Source organism: Festucalex cinctus, chromosome 1 (assembly GCF_051991245.1).
Source record: "Festucalex cinctus isolate MCC-2025b chromosome 1, RoL_Fcin_1.0, whole genome shotgun sequence".
NCBI classification, from domain to species: domain Eukaryota; kingdom Metazoa; phylum Chordata; class Actinopteri; order Syngnathiformes; family Syngnathidae; genus Festucalex; species Festucalex cinctus.
The window spans coordinates 47,434,568-47,452,522 of NC_135411.1; the positions used below are offsets into that span (position 1 = coordinate 47,434,568).

Sequence of the window (17,955 nt, forward strand, 5' to 3'; positions counted from 1 at the left end):
TTACAAGACACATCAACAGGTCCAATTGAATTCATGGTGATCCACAGTGCAACTGGTGATAACGCATCAAGCACCTTCAAGCTAATCTGAATGGCAAAGGCAATTTCTTGACATTGTCACACTCCACCAAGCTGCTCTATAAACGCAGCGACATGAAGCCAAGTGCCACATCATCCACTACACTGAGCCGTGCCTCTCGTCTGCCCCTCCTCCTCCTCCAACGTCACAAAGCATAATATCGTCCTTGTTTCAAAACGCCACTGGAGCCAACACCCAGAAGCAAACAGACGGCCTCCGCTGTTCAACGTTACAGCCTTCATCACAATCACGGCATCGTGACAGGAGCATAATTATCCTTAATAACCAACATTCCGTCAAGAAAACCCTCACAGGATGTTGAGGATCGTAATGAATGCAGGGAGAAGATGAAGCTTCTTCCCACGACTACACTATTCTGTATTAAGAGGTTCAAGTACTCCACAGTGAATTAAAAACAAAAACAGTCTTCTGTTATGTGACAACTGAGTACAAACAGCCCACCGTGATGCCGTGTCCTTCTCATCACTCAGATGAAGGCAGCAGCTTGTGTGAGGGTGGGGGGGTTGATCTTGCAAAACAAACTCTTGGTGAGTGGGTGCATGACAGGAAGTGTTCACTCACTGTGAAACCGATGCCCACGGAGGTGCTGGTGGAGGACCCAGACATAAAATTGCCCTGCATGCCGCTGTCAACCACTACAAGCGTTTGCTGAAATATAATCATTAAAAAACTAAAAATCATATTTCAACATTTTTCAAGCTCTCTTTGACAACCACATCTACAACAATTAGCATATTTTAAACAGCACTCGTCTGTCTTGGATTGTGCAGGTGGAGTGTTTGACAGCGCGTTGCAAGATGCAGGCAACAATCAGTATGGTCGCCATGGTTATGGTTTCATTGCGCCTGGAGCTATTTGGCAGCAGATGCTCACCTCTCTTTCCTGACATTTATCAGCACCTCCTTCTTCTCCTCCTCAGGCCTTCTCCTGGCATTAAAATTAAAAAAAAAAAAAAAAATTAAAATAAATTAAAAATAACACCAGTGGTGGGGCATGTGTTTCCATAACAAAAAAATAAATAAAATAAAATATATATACTACTACTGATTCGAAAGGCTCTATGCAGATTACACGTGCATATTGTTAAGTCATTTTTGTGGAACAAATAATAGGTTGTAAGGCAGGTTTGTCAATCTCATTTTAATTCAAATAATTGCAAGTACATCCATCCATCCATCCATCCATCCATTTTCTTGACCGCTTATTCCTCACAAGGGTCGCGGGGGGTGCTAGAGCCTATCTGAGCTAGCTTTGGGCAGTAGGCGGGGTACACCCTGGAATGGTTGCCAGCCAATCGCAGTGCAAGTACATTAATTCATTATTATTTAATCGCACAGTAATCTGAACGTTCTTAACAAAAATGAGGGCAAAACCTTTACATCAAATCCTGGGTAACAGACAAATTTCACAGTCATTTAAGTGGTTGTCAATGTGCCACCCAGTGGACAATAAAAGTAGCAACAGTCAATTTTGTTGGAAAAAAAAAATGCCGTTTGTGTTCTGTTCACATAGGACAGATTGGATCCATCGACGGGCCGGTTTTGCATTGCAGGTCATATGTTTGACACCTGTCGTAAGCAGGGTTATTGTAGTTTTGGAACTTTTCATATTAGTTAGTTTTTATTTCGTTTTGAGTATTTGATTTGATTTGATTTTTGATTTGATTTATTGAACATATAAACAAGCAAACAGCAGAAAAAGAGAAATTAGAAAGAAAAGAAAACCCCAATAAAATCATCAATCAATCACAGTTTACATGTTCAAAAGGGAGTAGGAAGAAGTTAAAAACTTAGTCCTCCCTTTGTTTGTTTTTTATTAGTTTTCTGGGTGGTTTTGTTAGTTTTTATTTTTAGTTATTTAATAAATGCTCATTTTAGTTTCACTATTAGTTTTGGTTAGTTAAAAAATAAAAAATAAAAAAAAAAATAAAAAAAGTATATTACTTGTGGTGGTTGACTGGTTAGCACGTCCGCCTCCCAGTTCTGAGGACTCGGGTTCGAGTCCAGGCTCCGGCACTTCCTGGGTGGAGTTTGCATGTTCTCCTCGTGCCTGCGTGGGTCTTCTCCGGGTACTCCGGTCTCCTCTCACATTCCAAATACGTGCATGGCAGGTTAATTGTGAGTGTGGATGGTTGTTTGTCTCTGTGTGCCCTGCGATTGGCTGGCAACCAGTCCAGGGTGTAGCCCACCTACTGCCCAGAGCCAGCTGAGATAGGCTCCAGCACCCTCCGCGACCCTTGTGAGGAATAAACGGTCAAGAAAATGGATGGATGTATTACTTGTGCGTAATTAAAAAACACCGTGGGAGCGACGGCATCTGAAGGTGCTTTTCTATTTCTTTACTTTATTTCATTAACGAATTTTTTTGAATTTTTGTTTGTTTTTTCATTAGTTTTAGTTAACTAAAATAACCTTGTTTGTAAGGTGATGCTTCATAAAAGCCTTCCCTTGACAGACACAAACTAATCTGCAAGCAATGAGCACAAGAATTTTTTTGACAATAAAATGTTGGTGTAAAACAACATTGTGATTAGTATTTGTTGTGGGCTGCAAATTAAGCAGCAAAAATCACCAGTTTTTCTCCATCTCAGGGGCCAGCCATTTTAGCCATTTGCTGTCCACTGAAAATGGCATCACTATTGCTCCACTTAACTCACTCAAGCTCAGAGCTAAGTTGCTAACAACCAATTACGGCTCACATGTTTTCTGAGTTTGGTCAAATGTGATGTCATTTTCAGTCCATAAGCAAGTGGCAAAATGGCCGTCGACTGATATCGATTAAAAACGGTTGGATTCTTCTGATTAATTCATCATAGTCCACAAAATTAATCACAATGGCGTGTTAAGTACTTGCGGAAGTGCATAGAACATTCTTATAAACAAAAGACTTCGGCTTTAAGTGTCATACAAAAAAAAAAAGTTAACCAGTCCAGTGTATAAAGTGAAGTAAAACTACTCACAAATTTGCAGGTCATTGGCTAACTCGTTTATAGCTAAATGCTAGTTATGTCATTCATATTGCTCAATTTGTACGGAGCAGTGAGGCACTTTCCCATTTCTCGCTAAAGTTCCATTTCAGGTCATCACTACAGCAGTGCAAACTTCCTCTTGACGTTCTAACAATCGGTAGGGTGGCGCTTCTTCGTTTTTGTGTGGCTATGTAGCCCTTTTTCCTTCTTGGCGTGGCCCACTATTTTATTTTTGTTTATTTTTAACAATAATAATAATAATAATAATAATAATAATAATAATAATAATAATAATAATAATAATAATAAATAATAATAATAATAATAATAATAAAAAAACGTGAGCATCAAACATGATTAAAACTCCAAAATGTGTTCGACTTTTGAGGCACTTTTCCAAGAACACTTTGATTGAAACAATATGACATTCGTGACGTTTAAATTTGTAATGTATAAAGTATCAATAGTTGAATGTATCTCGCAATTAAGAGCTTTGTTCGATGTACTGCCCTGTGAATGTCTTGTGACCACGGGCAAATTTTTTTTACTAATTAATGCTTCCTTTAATATATATATATATATATTGGCATTACAATCTCTCCTTGGAAAACAGGTAGCGTTTAACCACAAGGAAGCCTTTGGGGGAAAAGATGATTCTATGCACAGTTTGGCTTTATTCTGCATTCTCAGCAGCTTCGGTGCTGGACGTTTCCACGGCAACATAAATCTTCTCGGAGCCTGCAATCTATTCTTAATTGTTTGGGTCATTTAATTAAGAGCGACATAATGACTCTCATAATAACAGTCCTAATGAATGCAGCAGATGAACACATTCACTTGGTTATATTGTTACATAATATCCCAATTCATATTATTAAGTATTTAGCACTGGTGACTAAGCTAACAGGAAAACGCAGTCCAAGTTGTTTTGGTGGAATTCTTCTATTTTGCTGCATAATGTTTTTCATAATTAATATCCTTTACTGCTGCTCATTGGTAAATGTCACAGATGCCAATGTTGGAAAATGTTTTGAATTGGTTTAAAACAATTATGCATCATTAAAGTGGAGGATGTTGAATGTAGGTGTCAAACCTCAAGTAAAACATTTTCACCTCATTTTACTCAGTTTTATCTCATCCATTCCTCATTGTACTCCATAGAGATGCATATTGTTGCTCACCTCATTTTCTTAAAACAAGGAAGTGACAAAGTCTGCAGCACCCTGGAGGGCAAAAACATCTGAGCAGGTTTTACAAAACAGGGAAGCCCAAGACTTGATATCCGTGTCCATTTTATTCACGTCAATGTTCTTGTTGGAGACCTGGCACAATGTACAGTACACACGAGGCCACCCCAGACCTCCTTAGGTTACCACAGCAGCAAGGACGGAAAACTCAACCCCTCCATCACCGATCAGGAAATAAAATGCAAGAAGACCACTAAACTGATGCTACTTTACATTTCAAAGACGTATGGACTGGACACAAATGTTGTCAAACAATACACAGTATAAAAATAACATCTGCAGTTCTCTTTTTACAGACATGGGGCTTCATTGAAGCAAGTGTACTGTGCAATGTATACAAGGTCACTTGAAAAAAAAAAATATATATATACACATTTTTAAGAACATAAAAAAAAAAAAGATCACATTAAATGTGTTAAAACGGCAAACTAAGATGCAGACTGTGCAGGCAGAAATTGCACATCATGGAAACCTTTTAACCCTGCAGTAAACAAGTCATCTTAGCTAAGTAAAGGCAGCTTTGATTTATCTCAAAATAAGTCTTTTAAAAAACAAAAATAAAAACATACAGTGTTTACTATTTCTGGTCAAAGGAATTGAAGTGGTTCTCCTTTGAGTAGAGAGCAGACCCATGCACATAAAAAACAAATCTACACTAATACACAGGCGACATGAAATGTAACATGAATTCAGAATTTCCCTTCTACATTGGCTTCAAATTTAGAACCAAGTGCCTTTGCAAGCAGTGGTTAGAGAACAAATTAACACACGTTTTAAGTGCATAGGGATATCGAATGAAACTTCCAGACACTGTCTGGGACCACAAAGAAGCTATTGCCACTTATACCAAATGTCTTTGGAAAATTTAGAGCATGTCTACATGTGTAAAACGAATTTTGGGTGAAGCATACAATTAACCAATAACTATGTCGCGAGTGACCCACGATTACAAATAAACAACTGACATTTTTCAGCTTGTCGTCGTCACAATGTTATCAAAAGACTGTCCTGTAATGTTATCTAACAGTATAGTGCACTTTAGCTGTTCCATGTCTTCAATAGAAAATGCTTGAAAATAAGAACGTGATTCACAAAGTTTTGTTCTGTCTTGAGATGAGAACAAAACACGGCAAGGAGACTGTGGCTGACTTCAAACTGCATCCTGACTGGAAGTAGAGACAAACTGACCATTTGGGAAGGGTGATGGTTCACACTCCCATAACTGTCATTCAGAAAAAGAAAGAAGAAAAAAAAAGTATCAGGCATTCATATCATCCTGCAAACCAAGAAAAGTCTCTGGGCTGGCAGTCGTCAATGTGCAAATTTCCAGCATTCACCTCTCGCAAGTCTTTTCTACTGAGAATGCTGTGACTCTCCAGTGCAAGATGTCGTGCTGTTTTTGTGGCCTTTCGCTTTGAGCCAAACTTCCCACGCGCACGCACAGACTTCTCCTGGAGCTCTCATTGCTGCTTGCAGCCTCCGGCACGGGCGTGCGATTCCTTTATGTCGGTCCCACACTGGGGCTACCTGATTCTCCCGTCACTTTTAACTGGGCCCAATTCAGATTTGGGGTCCGGGGACAGGGAGCTCCAGGTTGTTTTGGAGCATGGCACCAAGGCCGCGCAGGATGAAGTCTGCGTGGCGCACGAGTCTCCGAAAACCCAGAAGTTCGCCACAATGCGGTCGACCCACGTTTCAAGGGGCGGGCCCACCAACTGGGCATTTCGCTGCGCTTCCAGCATGGCGGGCTCTTGAGGTGGCAGCTTCAGTATGGAACTCAACTGCTGCAAGCTCTGCTCCAGGTACAAATTTCCTGGTGGGCCTGCATGCAGCCAACTGTCCTTATCTGTGGGAGGCATTCACGTTTACAGACATGACAAGAATTCTTTGCAGATGACAAAAATGTACTACAATGATCAATTGCAGTCAAACTCTATGGTGTGGATTCAATTCCCACTCAGTGATGTGCATTAATGTGAATGGTTGTGCAATCCTATGCTGCTCTGAGATTAACCGGCGACCAGTCCACTTGTGTCGTCTGCCTTCCACCAAAAGTTCGCAGTAGATAATAGGCAGTATAGGCCATTGTCTCTTAACCAGTGCGCCGATTCAATTCGATTCCAATTTCTTGGGTCTGCGAATCGATTCAGAATCAATTTTCGATTCAAAATGATTTGACTGACAATGATTTCTGCTTCATTTTATAGCTGAGCAAATAATTGTCATGATCTACTTCAGTCTGACTCACTTATGCTAATTAGCGTGCTACTCGCGGCACTTTTATCCCTCAAAAGAATGACTATTCATACAAAACGCTTCAGGAATGTATACAGAGAAGCATCTTAACATTACTCACTGGCATATGCTCTACCTACGCTGCAAAAACAACTTTTATGTTGCTACACCATAACTGTGTACAGAACGCACGGAACCACAATGCCCCTAAGTGGCCAAATCGGGTACAACATGAACAGCGTTTCCAGTACACAAACAAGGGCAAGACAGTATAAAATAATTTGAATAAAATAGATTTTAGGACAATGCTATTTAGCGCAACCACCGGCCGGCGGATTAAGTGGAAGTAAACACGTACCTTCGGTGTGCTCTTTTGTACGTGAATGATGCATCTTAGGCAGTTTTCTGAGGTAAATCAATCATTAAACATGTCTTTAATCCTTCGCCCCCAGCCATTTTCACAGAAGCAATCCCGTTCGCCCCCGGCTGTTTTACTGGATTTTGACTGATTTTGCAAGGCCCACAGAATATTGTGTTCTATTGCTATAAAAACATGGAACCTACCAAAAGAAAGATTAAAGTCTCTTCTTTCATCAGGAAAAAAAGTATATTTCAATCTGTTTCCCTTTGCAGCAATTAGCATTAGAATATAGCTAGGTTTAGTCATTTTTCACAAATTATTTAAAATTCTAAGTAATTTAGCTTTTTTTCTAGATGGCCCTGGTTGATCTCCTTGCTCTGCTGCCACCTGCTGGACGCTTGTGTAATAACTACCATTTCTGCAACTGTTCTTTCAGTTGAGAGGCTGCATTAAAGCCTTCTGTATGCTCTAGCATTAAAAAAACAAACAAACACGCAAAAAAAAGTATAAATACGTCTTTGGGACACTAAAACATTTAAAATAAAATGTATTTATACGTTCTTGGGAGCAAATGAGTTAAATGTGTAGAATTATAAACCAAAGATATATCACTATATTTTCTTCATTGAAAGTGTACAAAATTATGTTTTTCAGAAAGATCAAGTGGTAGGTGATGATTTTGAGAAGGAAATTTGAGTAGTAATTACAGCAATGTTGGCCATGATAGAATTAAGCATTGCATATTTCTTAGCATTGGCAATTTCTTTTATATAGTTTGATTATAATTTGCCTAATGTATCTGTAAGAATATTTGCACTTTTGATTTTAAGATATTATTTGCGCTTTTCCATGTTATGTGAACCAAGTTGTTGCTTGATGATATACAATAGATATAAGTTTAAAAAATGAAACGCTATAGTCATTTTAATTTAGTTATTGTTTTTTTTTCCCTATGGGTGGTGTGGCTTGAGATTTTGTCCACGAAAAACGTGTGCTGCCGTGGCTCAAAAAAACGTTGAGAAACACTGGTATAGGCAATGGATGGAAGAGCTGCTATTGTAAAGAACATTCTGCCATCTTGTGGTTCTTCTTTGAACTACAGTCTTTACAACACCTGAATATGTGTTGCGGCTCTCCCAAAGGCAAAGCGTAGATATCAAAATATTGCATACGTTCATGTTGATTTAAAACGGCATACAAGATGCTGACCAGAAAATAATTATTAATGTTGGTTATTCATGGGATTTGATCAAAAAACAGCAACTAATAAAATGCCAAAAAATAAAGAAATACTACGTAAGCCTCACCTTTGCGCAGTGTCTGTTTATCTTTGAAGGTTAAGGGCATGATGAGAAACTGAACTTGGGCCACCCGCTCCCACTGCTTCAACACACGTACTGTCCAAATGCCAGGCCGCAGGGGGCGCTGCAGCGGTGGCTTGTACTGGGTGTATTCTGCATCCACATCCACCGTGATGTCATAAGAAGACGCCACCACCTGGGCGGGGTCAATCCACACCACAGTGGCTGTCAGGTTGGGCCCGCGAGCCCATTTTTGAACTGCCAGCGGCTCGTCCATAGGACCTATGATGCTGCCAAAATTACGAAATATTCTTTCTTTTGGATCCCATTCTGTGCCGATCTGTTAAGGAAAAGGATCAAGGGTTATATGATCAATACATATTTCGCTGTTTATATTCAGCAAAGCTCTCTCAGAATTCTTTTTTTTTTTCTTTCTACAATGTTGAAGACATTCGACAAGTATCCCCTCAGAGTGTGCTCACCTCAATATTTTTGAGCCTTTCAAACACCTTAAGATTCTTCTCAAGCACCAATGGCGTGTGGGGCACAACCCACGTCTCTATTGACTCCTTGACCTTTGACCCCACAGCCTGAACCTCCTGACGTATCAAGTACCCTTGAAAGCGGTCATCATAGAAGTACAAGTGCACTGACTGAGGGTAGCCAATTGGTTCAAACCTGTCTCGATGTGGGGGAAAAAAAAACTGCGTAAATCAGACGGCAAACTAAAAAAATAAATCAGGTAGAAAATATCAATTTGAATCACTGTTATTCATAAAGCTTCCAGACCTGCAGGCCTCAATTCTGCCCTCAGATGCTGCAAGACTTTTCAGGCCCAGGCGAAACAAAGAAGCGTGAGCAGTGAGCGCCACGTCACTGAGCGAGCCCACACCATCCATCCGCTCAAACTGGTTCTCCCAGTACGCCTTAATGGCAACAGTTCCCGGTGCATACTGGCCATACAGGTGGGTGTCCAGGATGTCAATGGCTTCCTGGTTCACTGACGACTCAAATTTGCGTGCGAAGAAAGTCGGTCGGGACAATTGCTGTGGTTAAACAAAAGGAGCGCAATTAGTGGTAACTAATCATCTTGTGCTGTCTGACTCGCTCACCTGGATGCGAATGAGGTCTTGGGGTTTGAAGTCATTTGGAGAGCAGCCACACCAATCCACGATGTGCTTGTACTGGCATTTGCAGCCCAGTTTACGATTCCAGTTGGTCACACGAAGGTTGTTGTCCACCAGGCTGTCGCACATGTGACTGTTTCCGAGCACGGTGTGGAAGAACGACTGCGAACAATACGACAGACCTGTGATTTGTGTGTTACTTTGAGAACATCTTTGCAAAATAGCTGGGTTTGAATAGGCTTGGTACTTGGCGTATGATAAGATTTCACAGTAAATTTACTGATAGATCAAATTCAACAACCACATGGATAAACAGCTTCATACCAAGGTCAATGCACAGCAGTGTCACATTACCTATCTTAAGACAAAAAAAAAATAAAATAAAAAAAAATAGGAAATCTTTGAATCCTTGAAACATCAACTGCAAATATAACTTGAAAGGATAATGACAAAATAAAACATTAAGGAATTGAAATAAGAATAGAATAAATTAATATAATCATAACTGAAAAAAAGCAAAAAACAAATAATGACTACTCATGTGCGTTTTGGTCTCTTGGGGGCAGTGTGGTGCCGTGCATCCATGGCATACACACAAAATAAGTACAGAAGAAAGTTGCTATTGAATTTTATTAAAATAACTCATTTTTTCAAACATAGGGAAGAATGTGTGTCTGTGTAGTGTTATCTCACCTATGGGTATGTGTTCCCACAGCATTTGTGTGTGGATATTCGTTACTTGAAGGAAAAACACTCCGAGTCGATGCTAACTTCCTGTTAGCATTTGAATGGGAACCTCCCTTCGCTATTAGCAATAGCGCTAGGTTAGCGATGTTTTAAAAACAAAGCACGTTTTGTATTTAAATATACATTGGATGTAATTCTTAACATTGTGTGTTTAGTTTTACAGTTAACTTCAACTGAGGTGTCATTAAACATCTTAAAAGGACGCTTAGGGACAACAGAATAATATATATTACACACTTTCTAGTTGCTAATGCTACGCAAGCAAAATGGTGCATTCAGGGTACTTTCACAGCATTGCAAACTTCAGTTTTCTTTGATAACATTTTAAAATATCAGCCATTTGAGCGAATTGGCCGATTGTTTTGGCCGATGTGTGAAGGCCAATAATCGGCCGATTATAATCGGTCGGGCCCTAATCGGGCCTACTCACCTCAGCGGGGAGCAGAGTATAGGAATAGAACTGCTTGAGTCCCGACACCAGCTCGTCCTGGGAATTGATGACATACTCCACAAAGCGGCGGGTGAGTGCGAACCAATCGGAGCCACCCGACACTTCCAGGCCATCTGGGATGCTGCGCTCTCCCAGGCGCCACATGTGGTTGTCACACTCGTGAAACAGACGATCAAGGCCCTGCTTCTTAATAAACCTTCAACACAAAACAAGTGCCACTGATTGATTGAGGAAGCAATTGTCCTAGTACATTTTTGCTGTCCATTGATTAGTGCCATCATGTATTCTAAACTCTTTCAGAAAGCACTTTATATTTTAAAGTGGAACCAACCAAAAAAATAAAATAAATAAATAATAATAATAATCTTCACAATATGTTCTATGGAGCCCTGCTAGTCTAAGCACAACATTCTGATTAATATTGTGTTTGTGGACAGTTAATAAGCACAATCCACCCATTTTTATCTATCTCAAAGGGCGGCCATTTTGTCACCTGCTGTTGATATCACAGTTACTCAGGGCTCAGCCCAGGTAACGACCAATCACCGCTCCGGTTTTCTGAAGCTGAGCCGTGAGTGGTCGTTACGGAGGAGCAACTGTGATGTCACTTTCAGTCCACAGCAAGTGACAAAATGGCCACCAGGGGATTTTGCTGTTTAACTCATATTCTACAAACGTAACATTAATCAGAATGCTGTTGGATCTCTTATACTCTGCTGCCACCTGCTGACCATTTTTTGTAATAACTACCATTGCTTTAAGAAATATCTTCAGGTCAGAGGCTGCATCAAAGCCTTCTGTATGTTCTAGCATTAAAAAAAAAACTTTTAAATACGTTTTTGGGACCATGGGAATATTTAAAATAGAATGTTTGTATGCGTTTTTGGATGCAAATGAGTTAAATTGATGTCTTGATGTTTTATAGACTGAACACAAAGCCTCACCGGGCGTTCTCTCTGCCATGGGACTTGAGGAAGTTCTTGTCTCTGTGCTGTGATAAAAAGGCCACCAGCTCATCATTAGTCCTGTAGCACAACAAAAAGAACAAGAGCATTCAGTGAAGAACCAAAATAATACATCTTTGGAATGTGGTGTGTTGGTGATTGTACATTCATGAAAGGAACAGCTTTTTCATGGAAACTATATATCAGAGATTGACTAAATTAACTGTCAGCCCTAAGGGTGACTTCTCCCAAAAATCTGTTACATTTTGTATTCCAAATGAGGAGTTGAATCACAATCACTGCGTAGCACTCAAAATTCACAAATGAGGAAGATACACAAGGAAAATTAGAAGATGAAACAAACCACAAAGCTTTACAGAGACTTGCTATTTTGCAGGTTATTGTAGGGGTTATAACATATTTGCATTGCATTGTTTTTGTTTTTTATATAAACTTGGCTGACCAACGAACCTGGTGGGAAAGTCCGTGCCGCTGAGATTGATGAAAAAATCCCACTTCCAGTCCAGCATGGACAGGAGGTCCTGCATGCTGCGCAGGTACGCCTTCAGCAGGCTGGCACCACCCCAGATGGTCACCATTCTCCAGGGCGTCGCACGTATATTGGGGTACTGCTGGGCTATTTGGAGGACCTCCCGATGCATGTAGCCTGACCGCTGGAAGGTGTTCCGATCATGAGGTCAAAAGTGCAAATGAGGACATGTTTTGAGGACAAACACACAAAAGCTGGTTCATGTTAACACATATTACCACGGCAAAATGATGTACACACATTACATTGGAATGAAATGTTACAACACTAAACATAAATCATAACACTATAAATAGTCAGAAATCGAAAAGTAGTACAATGCATTCCCTTGTCAAAGTGATGTTAGGCTAAATCATCAGAATTCAGGCTAAGGAAAAACTGCTCAACAGGGGATTAGTCAGAAGTGGGGAACAAATATGCATGTGTAACCACTATCACTGTCTTAGAACTGTATGAGTCACAACTAAAAATACATCACATTGCAGTTACATTTGCTGAATTAACAGCAGCTTATTTCCAGACCAACACACCTAATTAAAGTTTCTGGTGTGATAAGCAGTTTCAAGAAATTAAACATTTGGGTGCACAAATTGATTAGTAAAGCTAGACATCTTAAATAAAACAGACACGAAACTGCAGATCTCCCCCCCCCCCCCCCAGATAAATTAAATAAATAAATACTAAATACTGCTGTAACTTATAAAAGGTAGTGCAATGTTGTATGCTACAAATATTGGTCTCACAACTAGCTACAGGTTGGCCTTTTGAATTCCAACAGCACGTGATGTTCACTAAATCCAGCTGCTAAGAATAACATCCCTTTATTCTAATCCCCTCACCCATGCTGTTAGACAGACCTGTAGGATAAATGCAACCTACATAATAACATCAGTGGCAGGTAAACACATTTTTGAACTCAGTTAAAGCTGACACCAAGAAAAGTGGCCAACAATATTGTAGTGTTAACTTGCCCAGAGGTTAGGCTGGGCAATACATCAATTAATTTGATTAATGGTCATTATAAAAAACTGAGTCATTGAAAATTTGCTAAATCCTAAAATCGAGTTTTGTCTAGTGGAGTATTAAAAGTTGTTGTTCTTATGTTCAGTGCCATCCAAATGTTTTTGAGAGTTGTATTTTTGCCCAGTGCTGGACGGGTGGTTTAAAGACATATTTACAATAGCTACCAACTACTTAATTGTGGCATTTAAAGCACAAACAACCAATGTTAAGTTTATGTTAAAACTGATTTAGAATCATTATATATTATCTTTCTCTGAACATTTTGAACAAGAATTATTTTTTAATTAATGAAACATTTACCCCTCCGTGAGCCGGCACCTTAACGTGGTGGAGGGGTTTGCGTGTCCCAATGATCCTAGGCGCTATGTTGTCTGGGGCTTTATGCCCCTGGCAGGGTCACCCATGGCAAACAGGTCCTAGGTGAGGGGCCAGACTAAGCACGGCTCAGAAGACCCCTTATGATGAGTGATATAAATGGAAGCACGTTTCCCTTGCCCGGACGCGGGTCACCGGGGCCCCCCTCTGGAGCCAGGCCTGGAGGCGGGGCTCGTTGGCGAGCGCCTGGTGGCCGGGCCTGCACCCATGGGGCCCGGCCGGGCACAGCCCGAAGAGGCAACGTGGGTCCCCCTTCCCACGGGCTCACCACCGGTGGGAGGGGCCAAAGGGGTCGTGTGCAGAGCAGGCTGGGTGGCAGCCAAAGGCGGAGACCTCTGCGGACCGATCCCCGGCTACAGAAGCTGGCTCTCGGGACATGGAATGTCACCTCTCTGGCAGGGAAGGAGCCCGAGCTGGTGTGTGAGGCCGAGCTGTTCCGACTAGACATAGTCGGACTCGCCTCCACACACGGCTTGAGCTCTGGTACCAGTCTTCTCGAGAGGGGTTGGACTCTCTTCCACTCTGGTCGCCCACGGTGAGAGGCGCAGAGCAGGTGTGGGCATACTTATTGCCCCCTGGCTCGGCGCCTGTACTTTGGGGTTCACCCCAGTAGATGAGAGGGTAGCATCCCTCCGCCTTCGGGTGGGGGGACGTGTCCTGACAGTTGTTTGTGCATATGCACCAAACAGCAGTTCAGAGTACCCACCCTTTTTGGAGTCCTTGGAGGGTGTGCTGGGGAGCGCTCCCCCTGGGGACTCCCTCGTCCTGCTGGGGGACTTCAACGCTCACGTGGGGAATGACAGTGAGACCTGGAGGGGCGTGATTGGGAGGAACGGCCCCCCTGATCGGAACCCGAGCGGTGTTCTGTTATTGGACTTCTGTGCTCATCACGGTTTGTCCATAACGAACACCATGTTCAAACATAAGGGTGTCCATATGTGCACTTGGCACCAGGACACCCGAGGCCGCAGTTCGATGATCGACTTTGTAGTCGTGTCATCGGATTTGCGGCCGCATGTTTTGGACACTCGGGTGAAGAGAGGGGCGGAGCTGTCAACTGATCACCACCTGGTGGTGTGTTGGCTCCGATGGTGGGGGAAGATGCCGGCCCGACCCTGTCAGAAAGAGTTTCAATGCCCACCTCCGGCAGAGCTTCTCCCTTGTCTCGGGGGAGGCGGGGGACATTGAGTCCGAATGGGCCATGTTCCGCGCCTCCATTGTTGAGGCGGCCGGTCGGAGCTGTGGCCGTAAGGTGGTCGGTGCCTGTCGCGGCGGCAATCCTCGAACCCGCTGGTGGACACCAGCGGTAAGGGATGCCGTCAAGCTGAAGAATGAGTCCTATCGGGCCATTTTGGCCTGTGGGACTCCGGAGGCAGCTGACAGGTACCGGATGGCCAAGCGGAACGCGGCTTCGGCGGTTGCTGAGGCAAAAACTCGGACATGGGAGGAGTTCGGTGAGGCCATGGAAAACGACTTCCGGACGGCTTTGAAGAAATTCTGGTCCACCATCCGGCGTCTCAGGAGGGGAAAGCAGTGCACCATTAACACTGTGTATAGTGGCGATGGGGTGCTGCTGACCTCGACTCGGGACGTCGTGAAGCGGTGGGGGGAATACTTCGAAGACCTCCACAATTCCACCGACAGGTCTTCCTTTGAGGAAGCAGAGCCTGGGTACTCTGAGGTGGGCTCTCCTGTCTCTGGGGTCGAAGTCACTGAGGTGGTTGGAAAGCTCCTCGGTGGCAGGGCCCCGGGGGTGGATGAGATCCGCCCGGAGTTCCTAAAGACTCTGGATGTTGTGGGGCTGTCCTGGTTGAGACACCTCGACAACATCGTGTGGACATCGGGGACAGTGCCTCTGGATTGGCAGACCGGGGTGGTGGTCCCCCTTTTTAAGAAGGGGGACCGGACGGTGTGTTCCAACTACAGAGGGATCACACTCCTCAGCTTCCCTGGTAAGGTCTATTCAGGGGTGCTGGAGAGGAGGGTCCGTCGGGAGGTCGAATCTCGGATTCAGGAGGAGCAGTGTGGTTTTCGTCCTGGCCGTGGAACAGTGGACCAGCTCTACACCCTCAGCAGGATCCTTGAGGGTGCGTGGGAGTTCGCTCAACCAGTCCAGTCAACCATGTGTTTTGTGGATTTGGAGAAGGCGTTCGACCGTGTCCCTCGGGGAGTCCTGTGGGGGGGTGCTTCGAGAGTACGGGGTACCGAGCCCCCTGATACGGGCTATTCGGTCCCTGTACGACCGTTGTCAGAGTTTGGTCCGCATTGCCCGCAATAAGTCGGATTCGTTTCCGGTGAGGGTTGGACTCCGCCAAGGTTGCCCTTTGTCACCGATTCTGTTCATAACTTTTATGGACAGAATTTCTAGGCGCAGCCGAGGCGTTGAGGGGTTCCGGTTTGGTGGCCTCAGCATTGCATCTCTGCTCTTTGCAGATGATGTGGTGCTGTTGGCTTCATCAAGCCGGGGCCTCCAACTCTCACTGGAGCGGTTCGCAGCTGAGTGTGAAGCGGTTGGGATGAGGATCAGCACCTCCAAATCCGAGACCATGGTCCTCAGTCGGAAAAGGGTGGGGTGTCGTCTTCAGGTCGGGGATGAGGTCCTGCCCCAAGTGGAGGAGTTCAAGTATCTTGGGGTCTTGTTCACGAGTGAGGGTGGGATGGAGCGGGAGATCGACAGGCGGATCGGTGCAGCGTCTGCAGTGATGCGGACTCTGTATCGGTCCGTCATGGTGAAGAAAGAGCTGAGCCAAAAGGCAAAGCTCTCGATTTACCGGTCGATCTACGTTCCAACCCTCACCTATGGTCACGAGCTGTGGGTCGTGACCGAAAGAACGAGATCCCGGATACAAGCGACCGAAATGAGTTTCCTCCGCAGGGTGTCCGGGCTCTCCCTTAGAGATTGGGTGAGAAGCTCGGTCATCCGGGAGGGACTCAGAGTCGAGCCGCTGCTCCTCCGCGTTGAGAGGAGCCAGTTGAGGTGGCTCGGGCATCTGGTTCGGATGCCTCCTGGACGCCTCCCTGGGGAGGTGTTCCGGGCATGTCCCACCAGCGGGAGGCCCCGGGGATGACCCAGGACACGCTGGAGAGACTATGTCTCTCGGCTGGCCTGGGAACGCCTTGGGATCCCACCGGAGGAGCTGGTTGAAGTGGCTGGGGAGAGGGAAGTCTGGGTTTCCCTCCTGAAGCTGCTGCCCCCGCGACCCGACCCCGGATAAGCGGAAGAAGATGGATGGATGGATGGATGAAACATTTAATTTTAAATAGTTTTTTTTGTCTGTTTATTATCTTAAAATAGATTAAAATCATAATTGTCCTGAATGACTGAAAAAAAAAAAACAGAGATTTTATCTTTTTTTGCCCAGCCCTACCCAGAGGAATCACTTTCATACTATTTTATTAAAATTGTGCTATGTTTTACATGTCAGTAAAGTCTCCTGATCTTCTTACCTTGTCGACATGGATGTAGTAGTAGTGGTCCCAGTGGTATATCGCTTTAATGAGCCGCTTGAGCTGCCGTACAGAGCGGCCGTGCACCATCAAGACAAAAACCACACGGACAGGATTCTCTACGTTGGCCAGGCTGTTGTCCAGCTCACCAGCTGACTGAACAGCACTTGATACACCTAATGAAGGAGGACATAAAAAAAAAAAAAAAATGGCGCTTTTGACTTTGAGAAATACGGAAGAGGATTAGGTCCAGTGAAAAGAAAAAAAAAATGTTGGCTGGATTCTGACTTTATTCTTTTCTCAGCATTCTGACTTTAAAGTGAGAGCTCAACTTCTCAGAATACTCACTTTAAAGAACAGTTTGGATTTTTTGACATGAATCTCTATTTAATCCTCACCTCCAGTGTGTGCGATCATCACTGACTTACCCTTGACAGCGTTCTGTAACACGAGTTCTGGTCCAGTGTTGGTCGAGAGGACAGTACTCCGGCAAGTTGACTTGGGTCACGGAAATAAAGCGTTTATCTTCTAAAAACAATTAGTGTTCAAAAGAGTGATACATTTGCATCATTAAACTCCTTTTCTGAAAAAAAGTCAGACGCCATTACCGCCAGGCACTACTTTTCTGTTCGTTCGTATCACTGCAAGGCGCCCTGCATACGGCCCTGCATACGGCTGGGAAAAAAAAAGTCAACTTTAAAAATAGGTCAACTGGAAAAATTTAAGTCGACGCTCCGCCCAGAACCATGTTTGCGCTGTCGCCGTCCATGTTTCACACGGACCTTTTATGCCGCCGCGCAGTGTGTTGCGAACTTCAGTCAGAAGAAGGCGGACAGAGTAATATTTATTTATTTATTTATTTATTTTTTAAATGACTTCTGTTTGGGTGGTCTGATTGGTTGTTTGAATTTGGAGGTGTGTTGCACACCGCCATTAGCCTAATTGCGCATACAGTTCTTTTACTGCAAGCGTACATGTACACTCGTACAGTATTTACAATATTTATTAGTTAAGATTATGTCCTCATTGGTTGCACTATTTTAAAATGGAGGAAAAGCGAATGGATAAGAGGACAGAGGT

At 43.5% G+C, this 17,955-nt stretch overlaps 2 protein-coding genes across 3 annotated transcripts in view; both read right to left on the reverse strand.

The window, feature by feature from the left end:
* LOC144031550 (ras-related protein Rab-37) overlaps positions 1-3,215 on the reverse strand; it is a 46,723-nt gene extending 43,508 nt beyond the window's left edge. Inside the window, exons 1-2 of the mRNA XM_077538849.1 lie at positions 3,059-3,215; positions 973-1,026 (exon numbers count right to left, since the gene is read on the reverse strand). The gene's annotated coding sequence lies outside the window, so the exon portion shown is untranslated. The remainder of the gene's footprint in view (positions 1-972; positions 1,027-3,058) is intronic.
* Positions 3,216-4,342: 1,127 nt separating this feature from the next.
* Positions 4,343-17,955, reverse strand: part of xylt2 (xylosyltransferase II) — a 29,561-nt gene continuing 15,948 nt past the window's right edge. The window contains exons 3-12 of one of the 2 annotated variants that reach the window (XR_013287560.1): positions 16,876-17,051; positions 11,952-12,154; positions 11,481-11,561; positions 10,516-10,732; positions 9,324-9,500; positions 9,001-9,257; positions 8,694-8,889; positions 8,218-8,551; positions 5,652-6,160; positions 4,343-5,536 (exon numbers count right to left, since the gene is read on the reverse strand). Coding sequence is in view for 1 of the 2 variants with exons in the window: in XM_077538872.1 (XP_077394998.1) it covers positions 5,838-6,160; positions 8,218-8,551; positions 8,694-8,889; positions 9,001-9,257; positions 9,324-9,500; positions 10,516-10,732; positions 11,481-11,561; positions 11,952-12,154; positions 16,876-17,051 (1,964 nt within the window). In the remaining variant the exon portion in view is untranslated. Of the gene's footprint in view, positions 6,161-8,217; positions 8,552-8,693; positions 8,890-9,000; positions 9,258-9,323; positions 9,501-10,515; positions 10,733-11,480; positions 11,562-11,951; positions 12,155-16,875; positions 17,052-17,955 lie in introns of both variants that reach the window. The other variant, XM_077538872.1, reaches the window with a different exon arrangement.